General features: G+C 40.1%; 1 protein-coding gene across 2 annotated transcripts in view; it reads left to right on the top strand.

Moving 5' to 3' along the window:
• The window catches only part of TK2 (thymidine kinase 2), a 402,342-nt gene that overhangs the window by 107,146 nt on the left and 274,202 nt on the right, over positions 1–20,994 (top strand). The window contains exon 2 of one of the 2 annotated variants that reach the window (XM_044081822.1): positions 810–847. In XM_044081822.1, coding sequence (XP_043937757.1) covers positions 810–847 — 38 coding nt within the window. Of the gene's footprint in view, positions 1–806; positions 848–20,994 lie in introns of both variants that reach the window. The other variant, XM_044081821.1, reaches the window with a different exon arrangement.

The following is a 20,994-nucleotide window of genomic DNA, read 5'->3' as shown; positions in this document are numbered from 1 at the left end:
TTTGCATCCAGATCGAAAGAGGTCATTGGGCCCCTCTGCGCATCACTCATTATACCCATCATAGAGTACAATGTCCCATTTGGGATTTACCTTACAAGACACCTGCAACAACTGTTAAGACTACAGAAGTACCTCACCGAGAGGATCACTGGCCTCAAGCAGATGCCCTATACAGCTCGACTGAAGAAACTCCAGCTGTACTCGGTTACATACTGCCTACTCAGAGTTGATCTCTGCCTGACATACAAGGCCATGTCCAACCCAGAATTGATGGACATGCTCCACCTAAAGAAAACCATATTCCCCATTGAGCCACACGCTCCAGGGATCTAAACCTCACCACAACAATAAATAGGACGTGCTGGAGGGCTAGATTCCTGTATCAGAGACTTCCCATGCTCTGGAACAAGATTCCAATCTACATTAGGCAGAGCTCCTCACTAACCCTCTTCAAGAGAAACCTTGACGAGTGGATGGGAAGCAGAAAGTTTACCCCAGGGATCACTTCAATGGCTCTGCTGGACAGAGGCACAGGGAACTAATCTAAGGTGGCGGTGAAAGCCAACATCTTCCGGCTAGGCTTATAAATGCCTTCGGGCAGATAGCCTAGTACCTACCTATGACCTATGTTTGTTCTCTTTTAAAATTGCTTTTTCAACTTATTTTAACTTGACTTATAGGGTACTATGATGACTATTTTTGAGCTTCTCTGTCAATCCAGGACTTTCTGTGTTACAAAATCTGTGCATTGAAACCGAAATGTATAATAAACTGTTCATAGTTGTTTACTATTGTTTTTTTTTCAGCAGACAAACTTCAGAGAACCAGTCAAGAAAAGAAGTCAGTTGTAAGTAAAACTGTAGATTTTACAATATCTTATGTGTCAAGTTTCATTTTGTATATTATATTGCATTATGCTTGCTTTAGAATTCAGCCGTCTCTGTAAAATTTTGTCACTTTATGATGCACTCACATCATCTCTGAATTTTGCTGTCCATGATTTGTTTCTCTGCAGTATGCTGAACAGCATGGCTTATGTGACCGAAAAACTGAAGTGTATGCTTATGGCTTCTTTTGGCAGATTTCATTGTGTATGCATTTGGCACTTGCCTCTAAAGACAAGGAAAAATCTGTGCTATGGCTGGTATATATACTGTGTTGAACCACGAGGAAAGTGACCTTGTCCAAAATGAGAGTGCTGTGATGACTCTTTTTTCCCCTTGTTCTTAACCGTACTTTTTATGTACATCACTAGTATGTGCTAGAAATACTACATACAACAGAGACCCTCTCAGCATTGTTCTTTATTTTCATTCCGGCTATTTTGTCTTACATAATTGTAATGCTATCAAAACTCATAAGGGCTTTGTTGGTCTTCGTCTATAATTGCCAGGATTATGCTAAGGAAATTCATCATAAATTAACCCACCTTTAAACAAACTGGCACACACAAATAACCATATACTACATATAAATTGCATTTGTTTAGCCAAACACATGGTAATGTTAGCATTCTGGGACTGATACATGCATGGGAGGGTGGTGACAGTTTATAGGGGTCAGTTTTCAAATATAACTCAGAAACTGGATAGATGTATGTGTTCATGCTTTCCATACTAAAGCTGTGAGTGACTGCTGGCATAGACTGTTTAGTAGTACCTCTATACACTGGTACCCCCTTGGTCTTGTGTATTTTATTATCCTTCCTATACATCAGCTACTGCCATGCTTCCAGCCTATGTGACATGCTGCACTGGTACACCCCATTGGTGTTGCAGTGATATTTGATGCTTCTGGTGGTCATTGTGGTGCTGTTATTCTTGTTATTGTTTATGTTGCAACACTGGGATACTGATGGTGACCTTTACTTAGCACGGTCGCAATATTTTTGCAGATTTGCCTGTTTTTTGAGTTGTGTCCCCCCCCCAGATTCTGGTTGGATGCAAAGTTTTATTTTAGGCATGATAGTAGCATACATTGGTGCATTCTCAATGACTAAACTGATGCCTATTGTCATGGGTAAAACTTTCCATCACAGCCTACTGTTGTGGATTACTGCCTTACAGTCTTCAACACTTCAGTCAAAAAGAGCAATTCAGGTACTGGTAATTAGATTATAGTAGTTTCAGTAAAATGCATGTATAGAACTTTTCTTATTGTATTATTCTGTTGAAATAAATTATTTCCATTTTTTTAAATTAAGAAGTTTAAAACTGTGCGATAAGAAGCGGTGAAAAAATAAGTGATATTAATTTTCAATAAGCTTTTATAGTGGATGCTGTGTTAAATATTTCTAGTAATACTTGCACTGTGGGGGGAGGATTCATAAAGCATTGTACACTTTGTGTTACCTTTCTGAGTGAATATACAGCAAAAGCATTGTGGTAGGGCAGTTTTTGAATTCAAAACATTTATGTCAAGGTATACCCTAAAAGAAAACAAACCAAACCACTGTAACATTTTTCATGTTTTTCATGTGTTATATATATATTTTTTAGCAATTATCTATCATTCATTCATTTATTCCAACATTTTAAAAGCTGCTCAATTTCTGCCTACCCCTTAACCTTACTACACGTCCTCAACATTATTCTGCACCTGTTACTCCCAGAAATTCCATTTATTTCTGTGTAGTTTGCGCTTTCTTTTTCTAAAAATCATACTTCCAGTTTTTTATCTCCTTTATAGTAATCAGTACTTCAGTTACAGTTGGTTTAGAGTTTGATTTACATTTTCTTTTATTATTGGCTTGGGAACCTTACAGAGCTGCCAGGGAGAGAGAAGAATAAGGGAAGTTTTTTTTTACTTCTTATAACGAAATCAATAAGTATAGTTTTTCCATTTCCCTACTTTTATATCCAAGAAACTTTTGCTCTTCATCTAATGACAGCTTTTTTTAAAATTAGCTGAATGTTCTTCATCTCTGACATTATCCAATAAATTTTCCTTTCCCCATTTAACAACAACTCAAGGTGTTTCACTATCCTGAAACTTTCCTCTTCTCTCTTCTAAGCGGAGCTGCATATTAACCTGACTAGTATTACCTGTACTGCCCTACAACATGCTTAATAACAGCTACTCTTTCATTTCTATTTCTTATAACACCTTTATTGAGTTATCACTTAAGACACAGGTAAACATAGATTTATATAGAAGAAAACAAATCATGTTAACATGTTCACAGTCACAAGCATTATATATCCCATATATTCTTTTTTACAGTTATCATCACTCCATTATATAAACTGATCAATTCCTTCCTTCTCTTAAACGTCATGCCTCATCCCCAAACATTATTTTGCATGTGTTGTTTCCACAATTTACATTTTTTTCTATGTAGTTTGCTCATAACCTTTTCTAAAGGTCCCACTTCCAGATCTTTTATCTCTTGTTAGAATATTCACTACTTCAAATACATTTGGTGTAGACTTTGATTTTCTTTTTCTAGTAATTGCTTTTTTGGCAGCCAGTAAGCTGAACAAGGCTTTACTATGTCTAGGCAATTCTGGTACTGTATCCCAGCTCAAAAATAATTTCCTTAATTACACCCATTTGCTCACTCAGTATTTATGACAGGGTATTCTATAGATACTTTTTAAAGTCTTCCAACTCATTACACTTCCATAACATATGTTCCCAGTTACCTTTTTCTTTCATACCACACCTACAACATTTGTCATCTACCTGAGGAAAAAAAAAATCTTTGGAGTCTGCTTGGAGTATAAAAATGCCAACACAAACACTTCCATACAAAAATTCTAAATCTTCTAGTCTTTTTTTGCATATTTGGGAGTTGTACATATGTTCTCACATTGTTCACTTGTGAATTGTATGTCCAGTCTCTCTTCTCAATCGTTTCTAACTTTCTCTGATTGATTACTATAGTTATCATGCAGTGTTTTATATGCCCTACTAATTATCTCTTTTTAAACAGCTGCTTCTGTTCTCTTCTGGATTCAACTAAAAATTCTACCAGAGCAGGTCTTTCAATTAGGATTCCCCTATCCCTTTCTCTTTGCTTGTACTCTGATATCAATCTATGACAGGGAGACAGTCTCTAGCCTGCAGACCAAATGCCTTCTTAGCCTCTTCTCACTCTATTACCTTTCTCGCTCTAGTTATTTGCTCCCAATGCCATGGTTCCTTTGCTAGTTTTCTCCAGTAAATTCCACTCCCCTCTTGCATATTCTCTGTACCCCTAATTACAATCATCCCTATTGGCAGAATCACCTTTCTCCATTCGAGTGTTGGCTTAGTTCTTAAAATACTTTGTGCTACTTTATGAATGTAATGTACTGTATGGCAGTTGTTATTCTCCTTAAGGATCAGCATCCAAAATCCTACCTTCTCCTTATTTCCTGAGTTTCCCTCTGCTTCATTACCATGCCTTTCCACTTTGAGTTATAGCTTTTTGCTTGTGTTATGCATATGATTCTTAACTGTGTAGCTCTAAAATATCCCTTCAAATTAGGTAACCCTAAACCACCTTGTTCTATTGGCAGGATCAGCTTATCCCACTTGACCCTTGCCCGCCTCCCCTCCCAAATTAAATCCTTCAAATCTTTATTAATTACTCCATGCAACTTCTCTGGTTGATAAAAAAATATGCCTGACCTATGTATAAAACTAAAGGGACTAAAAACACTTTTGTTACTTATATCTCGTTATCCATAAACAAGAGCTTCCATTTTCTCGGTTTTTGTATTATCTTTTGTTTAGTCTCTTCCCTCATATTATTGGCTGCCATAACAGAATTATTTTTTTAGCCCAAACTCCTAAATACTTCATTTTATCATGTCATCATAAATTTGGGTATTGCTGAACCAATTCATGTAAGGGTGTGCAGTTTACAGCTATAGCCATTGTTTTGTCTTCATTAATTTTATATTCCAAAAAGACTTGAAACTGTCTCAGAATTGTCCACAATGCTGAGCTGTCCTTTTCTGGCTTTATCAATTACAAAATAATATTGTCTGCAAATAAAGCCAGCTTTTTTTGATTACCATACCACTTATATCCTTGGATTTCTGAGTCCCTTATTTTCTTTGCCAGTGGCTCTAAATATAATGCAAATAACAAAGGGGGAAGTGGACACCCTTGCTTGGTTCCTCTGTTCAGACACAACTTATCAGAAAGGAATCTTCCCACTCTAATTTTTGCCTCTGATCCCTCATATATCCTCCTAATTAACCTTATTTATTATTATATCAGGGAATGCAAATGCTTCCATTGCCTGCTCATAAAATACCAGCTTTCTCTGTAGCAAGTCCCACGAGAAGAAGTGATATTTTTTTAAATTCTGCTTCCCGCGGATCATTATTGTTTTATTAATGTTGCCAAATGCTTGCCTCTCTGCCACAGAACCACACTGATCCATATCTATCAATTTTGGCAACACCTTTGCCATTTTTTAGCCGTTATAGACATAAACACTTTATAATCATGATTTAAAATTGAAATAGCCCTATATAAAGCTGGGTCTGATTGGTCTTTACTATCTTTAGGTATTACAGGCCTTATAGCTTTCTTCCAGGATGTTTGTACTTTCCCTTCTTTAAAAATACTGTTAAACAAAACCTTCTGGATCTTTATCACTTTCTTCCCTCCTAGCTTTCAACCTTCTGCAGGAATGTATTCCTGCAGATTGATTATACATCACCGTTTTTATCTCCTCTCCTCCTATCTTAGCTGTTAATTATTGAGCTTCATCTGCCTCTAACCTTGGTATACCTCCATTTTCTTTGTATATAAATGTTCATAAAATTATCTCTACAGGATCTGTGGTTATTTTTCTTGTTACAGGATCGTTTATTAACAACCCTTACTACTTTCTGTTGCCTGTTTTTTGTGCTCTGGAGTTATCAAAAAACAGTTGCTTAACAGCAATCTTTCTAAATTCATGCATTTTATTCAGATACTCCCTTATTTTCTGTTTAGCACTTTGCATTTGCACTTTTTCTTCTGTGATTGACTCGTTATTTTGCAATACTTTAACCTTTGTCAGCCCCTGTAAATAATTCTTACTTCTTAATCAAATTTCTTTTTTCTTTTATTTCTATCCTATTTTTAAAATCCACTTTCATTTTTCCTCACTCACTAGCTGTAAATTCAGAAGAAATTTCTGTCTTCCCTAATAACTCTCGAATAATTTCCACTATCCATTCCTTAAATTTCGCTCTTTCGAACAGGTAGGTATGGAAGTACCAGTGTCTCATTTGCACTTCATTATCCTGCATTTTTTATCTTAGTTGTTATTAGCACATGATTTGAAATAGTTATTGGATGTGTGTTGAATTTTGTAATCAAATGCACATTTTCCTATGAAGTATAATTTCTGTGTAGTCTAACCCAGTTATTTATCTCTGGCAATAATATGCAAATTCTTTCCTAGTTCCTACTACTGAATTCCCATCTTCCATACCAAATATATTCATATATTTATTCAGAAATCTACCCTTTTTTGATATATTTTCCCTTTTAGGTCCCTCAAATGCTTCCTCGCTACTGCAAATCAAGTTCCATTCCCCATCTGTAAGTAATATTTCCTACTGAAAGCTGATTATTTCTCTCAAAATTTTCTTAAGCTCCATAATAGCAGTTTTAGGTGGAGTATAAATACATGCCAGCGTAATCCACCCCCCCTTGCCAGTAGCCCCTTACTACCATAAATCTGCTACTACTGTCTTTTTTCCCCCTGCCTCCTGTCACTATTGGAGCTCCACTAGTAATCAGTGTAAGTACTTCCCTCTTCCGTTGTCCTTGTTATTCTGCTAAATATCCCTCCTGAAATCATTCCTTTATCAAATTCACATGCTGATTTCTTTCCAATTGTAACAGCTATGATTTCTTATCTTTACTTGTGTAGCTATATAGTTTCATGTGCCTAACAATATTTCTGTTCAAAAAATATAGTTATGCTTTCCTGTCTTGATTTGCACAAAAGCATTCACAGCAGGATGTCTGAAATAATTCTACTTAAAGAAAAACATCCTAATACTTCTGCCTAAGAACTCTAACACAATCCAGACAACATCAAATGTAGGTGGAAAGAGTACTTCCAGCAGCTTCTGAATGAAGAAACCCCCACAAATGCTGCAGTACTTATGAATAAATAGGAAGAAGAACCCACCACAGAAGAAGTAAGAACGGCATTCAAGAAAATTAAGTCATGGAAAGCAGCAGACTTAGATGAAGTCACAACAGATATGGTCAAGGTGTTGGGTGAGTTAGGGGACAAATGGTCCTGAGGATACAAATCATGGTAAGGAGGGTGTCCTCTCCCAGATGACAAGAAAATGAACATTCTAGGACCAGTGTATAAGAACAAAGAGGCCATTCACAACTGTGGGCTTTACAGCAGCATCAGATTTCCATCACACTGCATGAAAGTGCTGGAGTGGGTGATGGATAAAGGGATATAAAGAGGAGTAGAAAGTAAGACATAAGATAAGTAGTTTTGTTTCAAATCATGATGCAACACAGCACGTTTGCATGTGTGAGACAGGTAGTAGCGGAGAAGAAGCTGGAAATGAGGAAGTGTCCATCTGAGCATTCCTAAATTTGGAGAACCCATATGATAAGGTCCCAAAAAAGATGATTTGAGCAGTCCTGTAATGGCTTGAGGTACCAGAAACATTAGCAGAATTAGTGCAGGCAGTCTACAAGGACCCAGTGACACAAGTATAAACAGTGATCAGGCTTGCAGAGGAATTCCCAGTGGGAGTGGGTGTGCATCAGTGTTCAGCTTTTTTCCCACTGCTGTGTATGTGTGTGATGGATTGCATTAGTAAACAGGTCAGAAAGGACAGCTCAACAAAGCTGCTGCATGCAGGTGATGTCACACTGTAAGAAGACCCTGAACAGGAGCTTCAGCAAATGATAGGGGACTGGAATACAAAACTGAATGCACATAGGATCAAACTGAGCAGAGACGAGACAGTCATGGCAGAAATGTGGGAAATCAGAAGGAGCTGAAATTTGAGATAGAAGGGAAAATAGTTGGACAGGTTAACATCTTTTAAGTATCTGAGAGGTCTGATTTGGGGAGAAGGGAAGTCTGAATGGGGGCTAAAGCTAGAATCAGAGATATTGTAGGGAGTTGGCACAGAGTATCAGGGGTAGTGTCTGACAGAAGAATTCCAAAGAAGCTGAAAAGTAAAGTTAACAGAACACTGGTGTGACCAGCACTTCTGTATAGCAGAGAAATGTTGATAGTAAAGGTATAGCAGTTGACGAAGCTTGAGATGATGGAGATGAAGTTCCAGAAATAGATGGAAGGATGCACACTGTGGAACATTCAAAGAAATGAGGATATCAGAGCAGAAGCCAAAGTGTCCCCACTTGCAAAAAAGATCAGGAAGAAAAGATTGTGATGGTTCAGTAACATGTGCAGGAAGGCAAAAGACACTGTGGTGAGGAAAATTTGGGAGAGACAAGAAAAAGGCAAGAGGAACTGAAGATGTCCAGCTAAGAGATGGATGACTTGTGTTAGAGAAGGCCTGAGGCAGTCATACATGGCGGTTAAAGAAGGTAGTAGAAGTAGCATCAAATTAAGGGAGGCAGCGTCAGTTGGCAGGATATCATGAACTGCATATCTCAAGTTAAATTACTGATTTATATGTCGTCTTGTGTATTATTTGAAACTTATTTGCATTTCTTCCTTGTCATTACTGTAAATATAATAATGCTGTATTTTGAGTTTTAATGCAGATACAGAATTACTGTATTAAGGAGCTTTTCTCCCCAGGCCTCCATTGAAAATGGGTTCACATCGGCCCAATGGACTTTCCCGGTTAAAAAACTGCAAATAAATAAATAAAAATAAAAAATGAACCCACACAGAAAAAATAGGAAGAAAGGGATCTATGATAATAATGATTGTATTGAAATTGTTAACTCAACAAATCTGTAACCATTTTGAAGTTGCATCCCTAACTAACTCTATATGAAAATGTAATTTATATTCGTCATGTAGTACCTGTAGCACAGAGTTGTGTCTTGCTTTACGTATTCTGGAGACCAAGCCTGCTTATTGTGAACTTTTTGTATTTGCCCAAGTTAAGAATCAAAAGACTCGGAGCTAGTATCAAAGGAAAACAAAGTTCAGTTTAGTGCTGTCATCTGTAAATACAAAGGACTTCATAGAATAAAAATGACAGCAAATTCACAATTAGATAATGTACGTAAAACACCATATGAACATTTTGAGCAAATTATCTTGCTGGGAAGTATTTGCAAAGTCTGCATTATTAAACCTTATTATTTGCTCAAGTCATGCACTTCATGGTTACTGACCTTGCAAAATAATTTACATAAGATGCCCCCCCCAAAAAAAAATATTGTCTTTGAGAGAATTTAAGGACAGTTTAGCCTACTCAGTTTGCCATTTTCCAAACTTTTAGGTAAGCAGTTTGTTTCCCATAAGAAGTGTCGTGTATATTGCATGTATTCTTGCATTTTTTAGTTTTGACTTAAAAGTCTAGAGGAAGGCTCCTCCATTATCTGCTATTGACTTGTTTTGGTAAAAAATAGTTCTCTGCTTTCTTCAGTCTATCTACTATCTTTCTTCAAATTATGTGCTCAGCTTGCTTATCTTTTTCTGAAGAATGTTGACATCTTGTGCATTGTTGTTTGTTTTGAAGCAGTTAGATGTTTCTTGGACTTTATTTTATTTTTATCTAAATTTGTTAACCGTGGTAGAGAACCAGTCCAAGATGTCCAGTTTCAAACCCAGTCTAGGTGTAAAGTATGCTGAAATGTAAGTAGTTTAACACAATTAGTTGTACAAGTGAAAACACATTGTAACCAGAAGTATAAACAGATTGTGAAGATTATTCCAAGCAATAAAGGGTTCTGACTGCAAAGAAACTGGTGTACATTACCAGCCTGTGTTGGTGAGATACTGCCTCAGCTACATTTCTTCGTCTTGTAAATTCCACACCTATGTTTTGGCCAGGCCATTTGTGCTGTAATATTATGGTGTAGCCCATCCCATTGCACACAAAGTAATGGTGTGGTCAATCCTCTGAATACAAAATGCAACCTTATTTTGATACTAGAAATCGCTGGTAAGTAGGGGTTTCCAAGCATGCCTACAGGCATTTTTGCTGCCCAAGACATTTCTTTGCTATGCATCTAGCCATTCAGTGCAGATCTATGCAGTGAAACATTTATTTTTGTTGTTTAAAAAATGAAACTCATAGAAGGGCAAGTCCTTGTGTACACCTGAATGTGGAAAACAGATCCCTTATTTCCCACTTGTATATTTCCACTCTAAGGTTGCAGCATTACCACAGAACAATTGTACATTTAGTTAAAAGCAAAACAAAATTGAATGTTTTGCAATTGTTATAGAGAATCCTGCATCCCGCCTAGCTTTTTAATTGCTGTCCTGTGTCATCAGGTTTGCACATGCACAGTCAATACATATGCTTGCATGCCACACACATATATGGTGCTTATGTGGCAGAATGTACATCAGTATATAATGGGCACCATTAATGACTGTTTAGTAATCTCTAATTTCTGCTAGTGTTACATTTCTCATTAACAAGTGATTCATCAGTGTTATGGCAACCATTTGAGAACTATTATGTAGAATATATGGAGATGAAGATATGAAAGGAAGGGGGTGGGATTTGTAATGTTACACTACTGAAGGGCATAGGATAAGGGAAGTGATGTTTTTTGTAAATCCAACCTGCCACTCCTGATGTAGCAGAGAAGGAGTTGGGAAGATGATTTATATACTGATTGTGCAATTCTGTAGTTGCAACCATGCATAAACACTTCTACATAAATACAGACAACTACATAACCTAGTCAAGAAATTAGTCACTAAAGACAAAAACGTCTTACTACAACTCTTCTCAACTAGACAACAGATCCAGCACTCACAAATTCTGGACTACTCTTAACAAAATACTCTACCCTGTCAGCCCTTCTAACCCCTCACCTTACCCCAACAAATCTCCTCTGGAAATTGCTACCCTACTCAACAAACACTTCATTGACACTATCCAAAACCTCACTCCCTCTCACACTAATACTGCAACTACCACTACCGCCACAACCAGAATCTCTTCTCATTTACATCTGTGTCAACTTCTTACATTAAATGTCTTCTTCTAAAATTTAAACCATGTTCTCCCTCTACCAATAACCTACCACCGATATTCCTCAAACTTGCTGCTGAATCTATAGCCTATTCCATATCCATTCTCATTAACAGATCTATACAAGAAGCTGCAGTTCCTGCTATCTGGAAATCCTTTTTACTATCCCACTGCATAAGGGTGGCAACTCTACTGATCCATCTAACTATCATCCCATTGCTATTCTTTCTCCCATCTCTAAGATACTCGAGAAATGTATTCACTCACAACTTCTCAACCACCTCCTCCAACACAACCTTCTCACTCCCACACAGCATGGTTTCCGTCCCTACCACAGCACATCCACTGCCCTCCTATCTTTCACTCGTACCATAGCCAAAGCCCTTGATAACAGTCAACTGATATCCTGCCTCTTCCTTGACCTTTCCAAAGCCTTTGATATAGTCTATCTCTCTATCCTCCATACTAAGCTGTCTAACCTCAACCTATCTATTACCTCCCTTGCCTGGTTCTCCAGCTATCTCTCTAGTAGGCAGCAATCTGTCAAATGTCTCTCCTCCTGCTCTCCCTATATATCTGTTCCAACTGGTGTTCCACAAGGCTCAATCTTGGGTCCTCTTCTGTTTAATATCTTTACAAATGAACTCTTCACTTCTTGCAGACAATCTCCTCTTATACAGTATGCAGATTACTCTACACTCATCTCCATCTCCAGTAGTATTGCAGACCTTCACACCCTTACTCAAAACTCATTTCTATCCACAGAGAAATGGTTATCTGACAGTCTTCTTATCCTTAACTCCAAGAAGATCAAGCTCTTGCTCTTCTTCCCTGCTCACTTTCAAACCATAAACCCACATTAACTATAACATCCTCCTACAACACTGTCATAAAACCTAAACCACACACAAAATTGTTAGGCATAATTATTGATAATGAACTCAAGTTCAACTTACACTTACTGCAAGGAATAAAAAAAAAACCACACCAGAAACTTGGCCTGCTTTATCACAACAAAAGATTTCTTACTCCAAATGCTAGACTCTCCCTAGCACAGTCCTTCCCACACTTCTGTATGCAGCATACTAACCAATATACAAGCTACTACCTTGAACAAACTGCAACAAACTTACCACAAAATTGCAAGATTCATTACTAACTCCCCCTACAACTCCCATCACTGCCTTGCCCTGAACTCATTACAATGGCTCGAATTCTCTCAACTACTGCTACTTTCTCAATTTCAGGTTATACATTCCATTCTATACAGACCTTCTCCCTGTCCAGCTCTCATTACTTTTTTATCCTGTGTCATTAGGTCTTCACATGCACAGTCAATACATATGCTTGCATGCCACACACATATATGGTGCTTATGTGGCAGAATGTACATCAGTATATAATGGGCACCATTAATGACTGTTTAGTACTCTCTAATTTCTGCTAGTGTTATATTTCTCATTAACAAGTGATTCATCATACTTACCTTCGCTTATCAGCATTGCTGATAGTTTTTTCTCCACTCTCTCCTTCACTTGTCTCTGACTTTTTTCTTTAAGCCCTTAACCTCCCCTCTACCTGTCCTCCTCTATCTCTAGGCTCTTATTTACTTCTTTCTCTCTGCTTCTCCTTCATCACTTACCTTTAGTACCTTCTGCATCCCCCCCTGTATGAACGATCATTGGTCTCATTAGGTGTGGCTTGTATCCTGCCCCTCCTGCCTCTACCTAATGCATACCTCATCCCCTCCCCTCTCTGCCTCTTATCCACTGGGATATTATTTATACCCATAGTTCTGTGAGGTGCCATCTTTAATCTGTTACTCTTCTTGACTATTCCCTGGCTGCTGTCTGCTCCTGCCCAAGCTCCTTTTGCCTCTGGTAAGTGATTTGTTTTTGCAATTTAGTAGCCTTGTCTAATACAGAGGTTCATCTGTTAATTGAATGCTTACTACATGTAACTCATGACTGTGTACCTGTATGTTTTCTTTTTTATTATTCTCTCCTGTGCTTAACTGCTGTCTGCTATATTGTATTTTAAGCACCTGTGAATTTGAATGCTTTTTTTAGATAGCAATTAGAATGTTATCTTTATTATTTCTCTCCTGTGCTTTATTGCAGTCTGTGCTATTGTAATTTAAGCAACTGTGAGCTTAACTGCTTAACTGCTGTTTGCGATATTGCATTTTAAGCAACTGTGAATTAAATGCTTTTTTTTTTTAGATAGCATTAGAATGTTATCCTTGTTATTATTTCTCTCCTGTGCTTTACTGCAGTCTGCGATATTGTAATTTAAGCAACTGTGAGCTGACTGCATTATTCATATAACATTCCGGCTCCTTTTTCTGGGCTATATATCTGAATGTTTACACTGTCTGTAGCGGGCCAAGCTATTGTTTTTTTTTCATAACTGGCTTCCAAGCCTGTAACGAGTAAAGCAACTACACCACCCACGTGGACCCTACATATGCTGCCGTTGCTCAGCCACCTCCCTACAAGCCTGAATCAGCTGCCTTAAACTGCTGTTGCTCCTATTATCCCATTTATGGGTGAAACGGCTGCTATTTATATCTTATTTTTTGTGTTATGCTTGGAACTTTTTTTGGTAGCAGTATTCCACTCTCGTGGAGCTACATTTCAATGTACTGTCCGTTCTAGTCCTGGAATGGACCATTTTTAATCAGCGACTCCCACTTTGAGCTGATCTGGGAGAACTCACATTGTAAAAGTCCATTCTCTACCTGGAATGGCTTTATATAGCTGCGCCACCCACGTGGAGCAAGTCTTGGCATTCTTTCCCACTTTGAACTGATATAGGAACACTCACATTGTAAAGGTTCATTCTCTGCCTGGAACAACTTTTATATAGCTGCGCCACCCACGTGGAGTAAGTCTCGGCGTTCTTATGATATCAGTTGTCCGTATTTAGTAAGGAACGTCTTATTTTGAGTGCCCCACCCTCATAGAGTTAATCTAGGTATACTAATGGTATTATTTCCCCTCCAACTATTTACTGTATATGATTTGATGAACAGAGTGTTTCTTTCTTTATTTTTAGCATCTCAGCTTTCAAACTACGCCATACACTTGGCTCCTTTGCTTTAATGGTACTAGTATAAAGCATGTAAGGCTGATCTTTATTGCCCCAGTGAACAGATATTCAAATTTGGTTAGGATTGAGTTACTTGTATAGTACACTCCAATAACTGCAGTCTATGTATGCACTATACCTTTATTTTGCATTCAATATATGTACTATAACCTAAAGTCAACATATGTATAGCTGTCCTAACAGTGCCTTTGCTACTCTATAACTCTTACAGTACTACTGCCTTACAGTTGAGTTCTACAACCTCTCTCTGAAATAAGTGAATGCATAGAAGCTAATTTTATTAATTATGCCTTTTTGCAAGCTAATTATTTATTTATTGATGTTACTGAGTAACATGTGCTAACCTTTTTCTCCTCTACATTTATCTTCTCTTTCTATCCAAAGTACCCGGTGTTCCTCTGTGCTGCTCCTGAGTTAGCCTCTAACTGCCTACTTACCTGGTGACAAAGGACCCTATCCAATTTCTGTGGCCTCATCTAAACTGTCTTTTTTTGCCCTGCACCCTCTCCCAAGGAAGCAAGGAAGTATGTGGTTGACTAAGTCCTGTTTTTATAACTGAAAACTGTCTGCTAATTGCTTCAGGGGTTATAAAGTAAGCTACAGACTTGAACAGCCAGCAGCCTTTACTACCCCCTCCTATCTACCCTGAATCTAACTAACCTCCTCTACTTCATGTACACCCCCCTCTGACCTGCTGTTCACTCCACCCCTGGGTCTAAACCAGCCTGCTCCCTACAGATCTACCTGCAATACTGGATTTGCCCAGTAGGTGGCAGCCTCTATCCCTTTACTTATCTCAAGCGTCAATCGTTCAGTGTTTTCCACTGTTTCACACAAATTACCCCTTAGGTAGTAGACCTGCTACTATTTTTTCCCTTACCTCTTACTTTGCATTCTCTTACCTGTTCTTTCTCTAATCTAACAGACTACTGATATACCTCTGATCTTTCCCACTCCTGTCTCACCTACCTACCTTCGCTTATCAACATTGCTGATAGTTTTTTCTCCACTCTCTCCTTCACTTGTCTCTTCCCGCTCCGTTCACCCTGCGGGCTCACGTCGCTCGCCTCCCTACCCCCAATTCCCACCCACCCCCAGGGGTCCTACACTTATATCAACTAACCACACCCTCTCCCTCTCACACTAATCATACCCCTCCCATTGCTAATTACCACCTGTTTTTCCTTACTTTCAATTACCTCTACCAATTTCTCCTACCACAACCTACACCTATTATCCTTCCACACTTAGCATACCTCCAAACCAATAACTACAACCTAACAACTTACCCTCCCAGATGCATTTAGCACCCTACTCAACCCTCTTATGGTGGCTACTCATACTCATACTTCTACCACCCCTAACTTTAGCTTATCTGATAACCTCCTATGAACACCCAATATATACACAAACACTCTACCACAACACACTATCTACTTTGAAAAAAACCTCCTATGAACAAAACCCCCAAGAAACCTTGACTAGGTGCGAGACTGATGGCAAGACCCTTTCTGCCGCCGGAGTCCGTTTTACTCCTTCTAGGCCTTACCCCAAAGGCCAGAAGGGTGGGAAGATGTGGTTCCGTAAACAATCTCAAGGGACTTGCCTGACGACAGAGTCGTTCCTACCAAAGGCAGAGGTGGGAATAACAATGGTAGACGCCCTAGGGGCAGGGGGTCCAGAGAACCAGGGCAATCGGAAGCCTTCCCGACAAGCTCCTTTCAGTATCCTGAGGTGTTGCCCACCGCCCATCTTCGAGGCAGTCGGGGAAGATTGTCACTGTACCCAGAAGCCTGGCTATCCCTCGACTCAAGACAATGGGTACAGTCCATCATTTCGGCTATTATTCTATCTCTTCTTCGCTTTCCAACTGTCAAAAATCCTTCCAGATGTCTCCACTACCAGCGGAGTAAAGGTGCTTTGGAAATTTCAAACTGTTGCAAAAGAGCAATTCAGCTAGTGCCAGCAGACCAACAAGGATCCGAATCTACTCAAGGTTCTTTTTTAGTCTAAAGAAAATAGGGGACTGGAGACCATTTTGATCTCAGTGTTGAAATCAGTCAAGAAAACAAGATTGGATGTCACGCTGGTAATCCATTTTCCCTTTGGGTAAAGGAAACTGGATGTGTTTAGACTGGATGCATTATCACATAAATGAATAGACGCCCGTGAAGATTCTCCAGTCAGGCTGGGAACCAGTCATTTCAGTTCAGGCCCTGCCTTTGGTCTCACCACTGCCTCTCGGAAGCTACTAAAATGCAGCAGAAGCTGCACCTGAGACGGCCAAGGATCCTAGGTGTTTCCATATTTGGACGATTGGCTTCACAGTTCTCCAAGCATCTCCTTCTGATGTCAGGAGATTATACTTTTCGCTTGTCAAAAACTGTTTCAACAATTATGGAAACGTTTTTGTCGCCTTTTGTCGTATTTCATTACTTCACATAGGCGCAAATTAGATACTATAAACATGTCTGTATGCTAATCAACCAAAGGATATCAGATTCACAAATTGCGTCACTTTCTCAACAACAGAGTCGCCAGGTTAGTTCTAAAGGTGTTAAATCATGGCAATGCCATACCTCTCCTTCCATTGGCCAGATACCACATGCGGATCCTTCAGTGGATGCTTTTTACTCAATGGTCATACCAGGAACTTCCAATGTCTCACACCATTATGATCACGCAGCGTGCAAAAAGCATCTCATGTGGTGGATGTCTTCCCCCCAGCTCCTGTCGGGAAGACCATTTGTTCCACCTCCTCCGGTTGCTACTCTGACAACGGATGCCTCCCTGATCGGGTGGGGGGGGCATTATCAGGGCAGGACAGTCCAGGGCACATGGCAACCAAACGAATGCCACTTGCACATAAATGTTCTGGAGATGAGAGCAGTGCTTTTAGCGTTGCAAGCCCTTCAAGACTCTCTTCCCTTGGGAACGATTGCAATCCAGACAGACAATATGTCTGTAGTGTGGTACATCAACAAACAAGGCGGAACCAGATCATACCCCCTGTGTCGAGAAGCACTCAGACTGTGGCAATGGGCGATTTCTTCTCAGCGTTTTCTGATAGCAACGCACATCCCCGGGAAGTCCAATCACATTGCGGACAAGTTGAGCAGAGCTATACTCATGCCTCACGAGTGGTCTCTGAAAGACTCTGTAGTGAGAGAAATTTTTCTCAAGTGGGGTCAGCCTTGCTGCGATCTTTTTGCTACTCCCCAAAACAGCAAGTGCAGAGAATATTTCACTCTATTCCCTTTACCAGGCCAACCCAGCAGGACGCCTAGTCCAAGTTTGGCCCGGGACTTCTGTATGCATTTCCTCCTTTCCCACTGATCTCTCAAGTAATACAGAAAGCTATCGCTCAGAAGGCCTCATTGATCCTCATTGCTCCTTACTGGCCTCGACAAGTGTGGTTCCCCTTTCTACATCGACTTTCTTTGAGCGAGTAACTGGCCTGAGTTCCTCTTTTGAGCCTCTAACTGCCTACTTACCTGGTGACAAAGGACCCTATCCAATTTCTGTGGCCTCATCTAAACTGTCTTTTTTGCCCTGCACCTCTCCCAAGGAAGCAAGGAAGTATGTGGTTGACTAAGTCCTGTTTTATAACTGAAAACTGTCTGTTGCTTCAGGGTTATAAAGTAAGCTACAGACTTGAACAGCCAGCAGCCTTTACTACCCTCCTATCTACCCTGAATCTAACTAACCTCCTCTACTTCATGTACACCCCTCTGACCTGCTGTTCACTCCACCCTGGGTCTAAACCAGCCTGCTCCCTACAGATCTGCAATACTGGATTTGCCCAGTAGGTGGCAGCCTCTATCCTTTCTTATCTCAAGCATCAATCGCTCAGTGTTTCCACTGTTTCACAAATTACCCTTAGGTAGTAGACCTGCTACTATTTTTCCCTTACCTCTTACTTTGCATTCTCTTACCTGTTTTTTAATCTAACAGACTACTGATATACCTCTGATCTTTCCCACTCCTGTCTCACCTACCTACCTTCTTATCAACATTGCTGATAGTTTTTTCCCTCTCTCCTTCACTTGTCTCTTCCCGCTCCGTTCACCCTGCTCCGCGCCTCCCTACCCCAAGTCCCACCCACCCCCAGCGGTCCTACACTTATAACAACTAACCACACCCTCTCCCTCTCACACTAATCATATCCCCTCCCATTGCTAATTACCACCTGTTTTTCCTTACTTTCAATTACCTCTACCAATTTCTCCTACCACAACCTACACCTATTATCCTTCCACACTTAGCATACCTCCAAACCAATAACTACAACCTAACAACTTACCCTCCCAGATGCATTTAGCACCCTACTCAACCCTCTTATGGTGGCTACTCATACTCATACTTCTACCACCCCTAACTTTAGCTTATCTGATAACCTCCTATGAACACCCAATATATACACAAACACTCTACCACAACACACTATCTATCTCTCCTACTCTACCTACTCTCATTAACCATAGTAACATAACATCCATTCCTAGCTATCTACCAGAAAAATTCCATTTTCTCCCAAACCAAGAAAATCTCTCACTCTATATACTAAATTCCCAGATCTTAAACTTCTATCTCTACAACTCTTAGTGAAAGATGGTGACATTCATCCCAACCCAGGCCCTATTACTACTACTACTACTACTCAACTCCATAACCCCAACCTCCAGCCTATCCACTCCTTTATTAAACCACTTAACTCACTGCTATTAGCTCACCTCAACATACGTAGCCTTAACAACAGTGTTACCCAACTCCATGCTCTTCTGGTTATCTACTCCTTCGACATTCTTTGTTTAACAGAAACTTGGTTAAAACCCTCAACTAAAGACAATGAAATCATCCCACCTGGTTATAATATTTTACGACTTGACTGTAAAACCAAAAAAGGTGGCAGTGTAGCAGTCCTTTTTAAATCCAACCTACAGATTACTACCTACAACTTGTTACCACCTCAAGTTTCCAACGCTGAAATTCTTATTACCAAGCTCCAACTTAACAAAGTCAAATCCATTTTTATTATCTGTACCTATCTCCCTCCTGTACCTATCTCCCTCCTGGTAGCTGCGGTGGTGGTGCTGCGGTAGCATTGTCGCCTCACAGTTAGATGTTGCCTGATTCTCAGAGCGTCTTCTGTGTGGTGACATTGAATCTTCATTAGAGAAGGTTTTTACAAGCCAGCACTTTTGCCAATCATTAGCGGACGGAGTTCGCTGTCTAACAAAAGCCAAAAGACTCAAACAAACCTATCTCCCTCCTGGTAATAATATTGAAACAATAGAAAATATCCTCTGTTACCTATCTCATAATTTACCTCAAGAAACCATCATCCTAGGTGATTTTAACAATGATTTGAAATGTTTTAGCAGTCTAAACCCTACAAGCCATATAAACCTTTTTGGTTTTCACAAACCTTCTCACCTGAGACGACAAGGATTCCAGGTGTTTCCATATTTGGACGACTGGCTTCTCACAGCTCCCACCAAGCATCTCCTTCTGATGGCCAGAGATTATACTTTTCGCTTTGTCAAAAACTGGGTATTTCAATAAATTGCGAAAAGTCTGTTTTGTCGCCTTGTACTATTACCTACATAGGCGCAAATCTAGATACTATAAACATGTCTGCAAGGCTAACGAACCAAAGGATATCAGACATTCACAAATTGGTGTCACTTCTTCTCAACAACAACAGAGTCAAAGCCAGGTTAGTTCTAAAGGTGTTGGGAATCATGGCAGCGCCATACCTCTCCTTCCATTGGCCAGATACCACATGCGGATCCTTCAGTGGATGCTTTTTACTCAATGGTCATACCAGGAACTTCCAATGTCTCACACCATTATGATCACGCGCGTGCAAAAGCATCTCATGTGGTGGATGTCTTCCCCCCAGCTCCTGTCGGGAAGACCATTTGTTCCACCTCCTCCGGTTGCTACTCTGACAACGGATGCCTCCCTGATCGAATGGGGGGGGGCATTATCAGGGCAGGACAGTCCAGGGCACATGGCAACCAAACGAATGCCACTTGCACATAAATGTTCTGGAGATGAGAGCAGTGCTTTTAGCGTTGCAAGCCCTTCAAGACTCTCTTCCCTTGGGAACGATTGCAATCCAGACAGACAATATGTCTGTAGTGTGGTACATCAACAAACAAGGCGGAACCAGATCATACCCCCTGTGTCGAGAAGCACTCAGACTGTGGCAATGGGCGATTTCTTCTCAGCGTTTCTGATAGCAACGCACATCCCCGGAAGTCCAATCACATTGCGGACAAGTTGAGCAGAGCTATACTCATGCCTCACGAGTGGTCTCTGAAAGACTCTGTAGTGAGAGAAATTTTTCTCAAGTGGGGTCAGCCTTGCTGCGATCTTTTTGCTACTCCCCAAAACAGCAAGTGCAGAGAATATTTCACTCTATTCCCTTTACCAGGCCAACCCAGCAGGGACGCTCTAGTCCAAGTTTGGCCCCGGGGGACTTCTGTATGCATTTCCTCCTTTCCCACTGATCTCTCAAGTAATACAGAAAGCTATCGCTCAGAAGGCCTCATTGATCCTCATTGCTCCTTACTGGCCTCGACAAGTGTGGTTCCCCTTTCTACATCGATTTCTTTTGGAGCGACCGTGGAATCTGGACCTAGTTCCAGATCTTTTGATCCACCAGTCGGGTCAGTTTCATCGCTCCCTCCCCTCTCTCTGAACCTCACTGCTTGGTTCCTCCAGTTCCAACCGTAGCCAGGCTTCCTCAATTATCTCACTC

This window comes from Protopterus annectens, chromosome 8.part1 (assembly GCF_019279795.1).
Source record: "Protopterus annectens isolate FY-2018-M chromosome 8.part1, PAN1.0, whole genome shotgun sequence".
NCBI lineage: Eukaryota > Metazoa > Chordata > Ceratodontiformes > Protopteridae > Protopterus > Protopterus annectens.
Note: the sequence above shows the minus strand (reverse complement) of the source record. Positions and strands in the feature narration are given on the sequence as shown.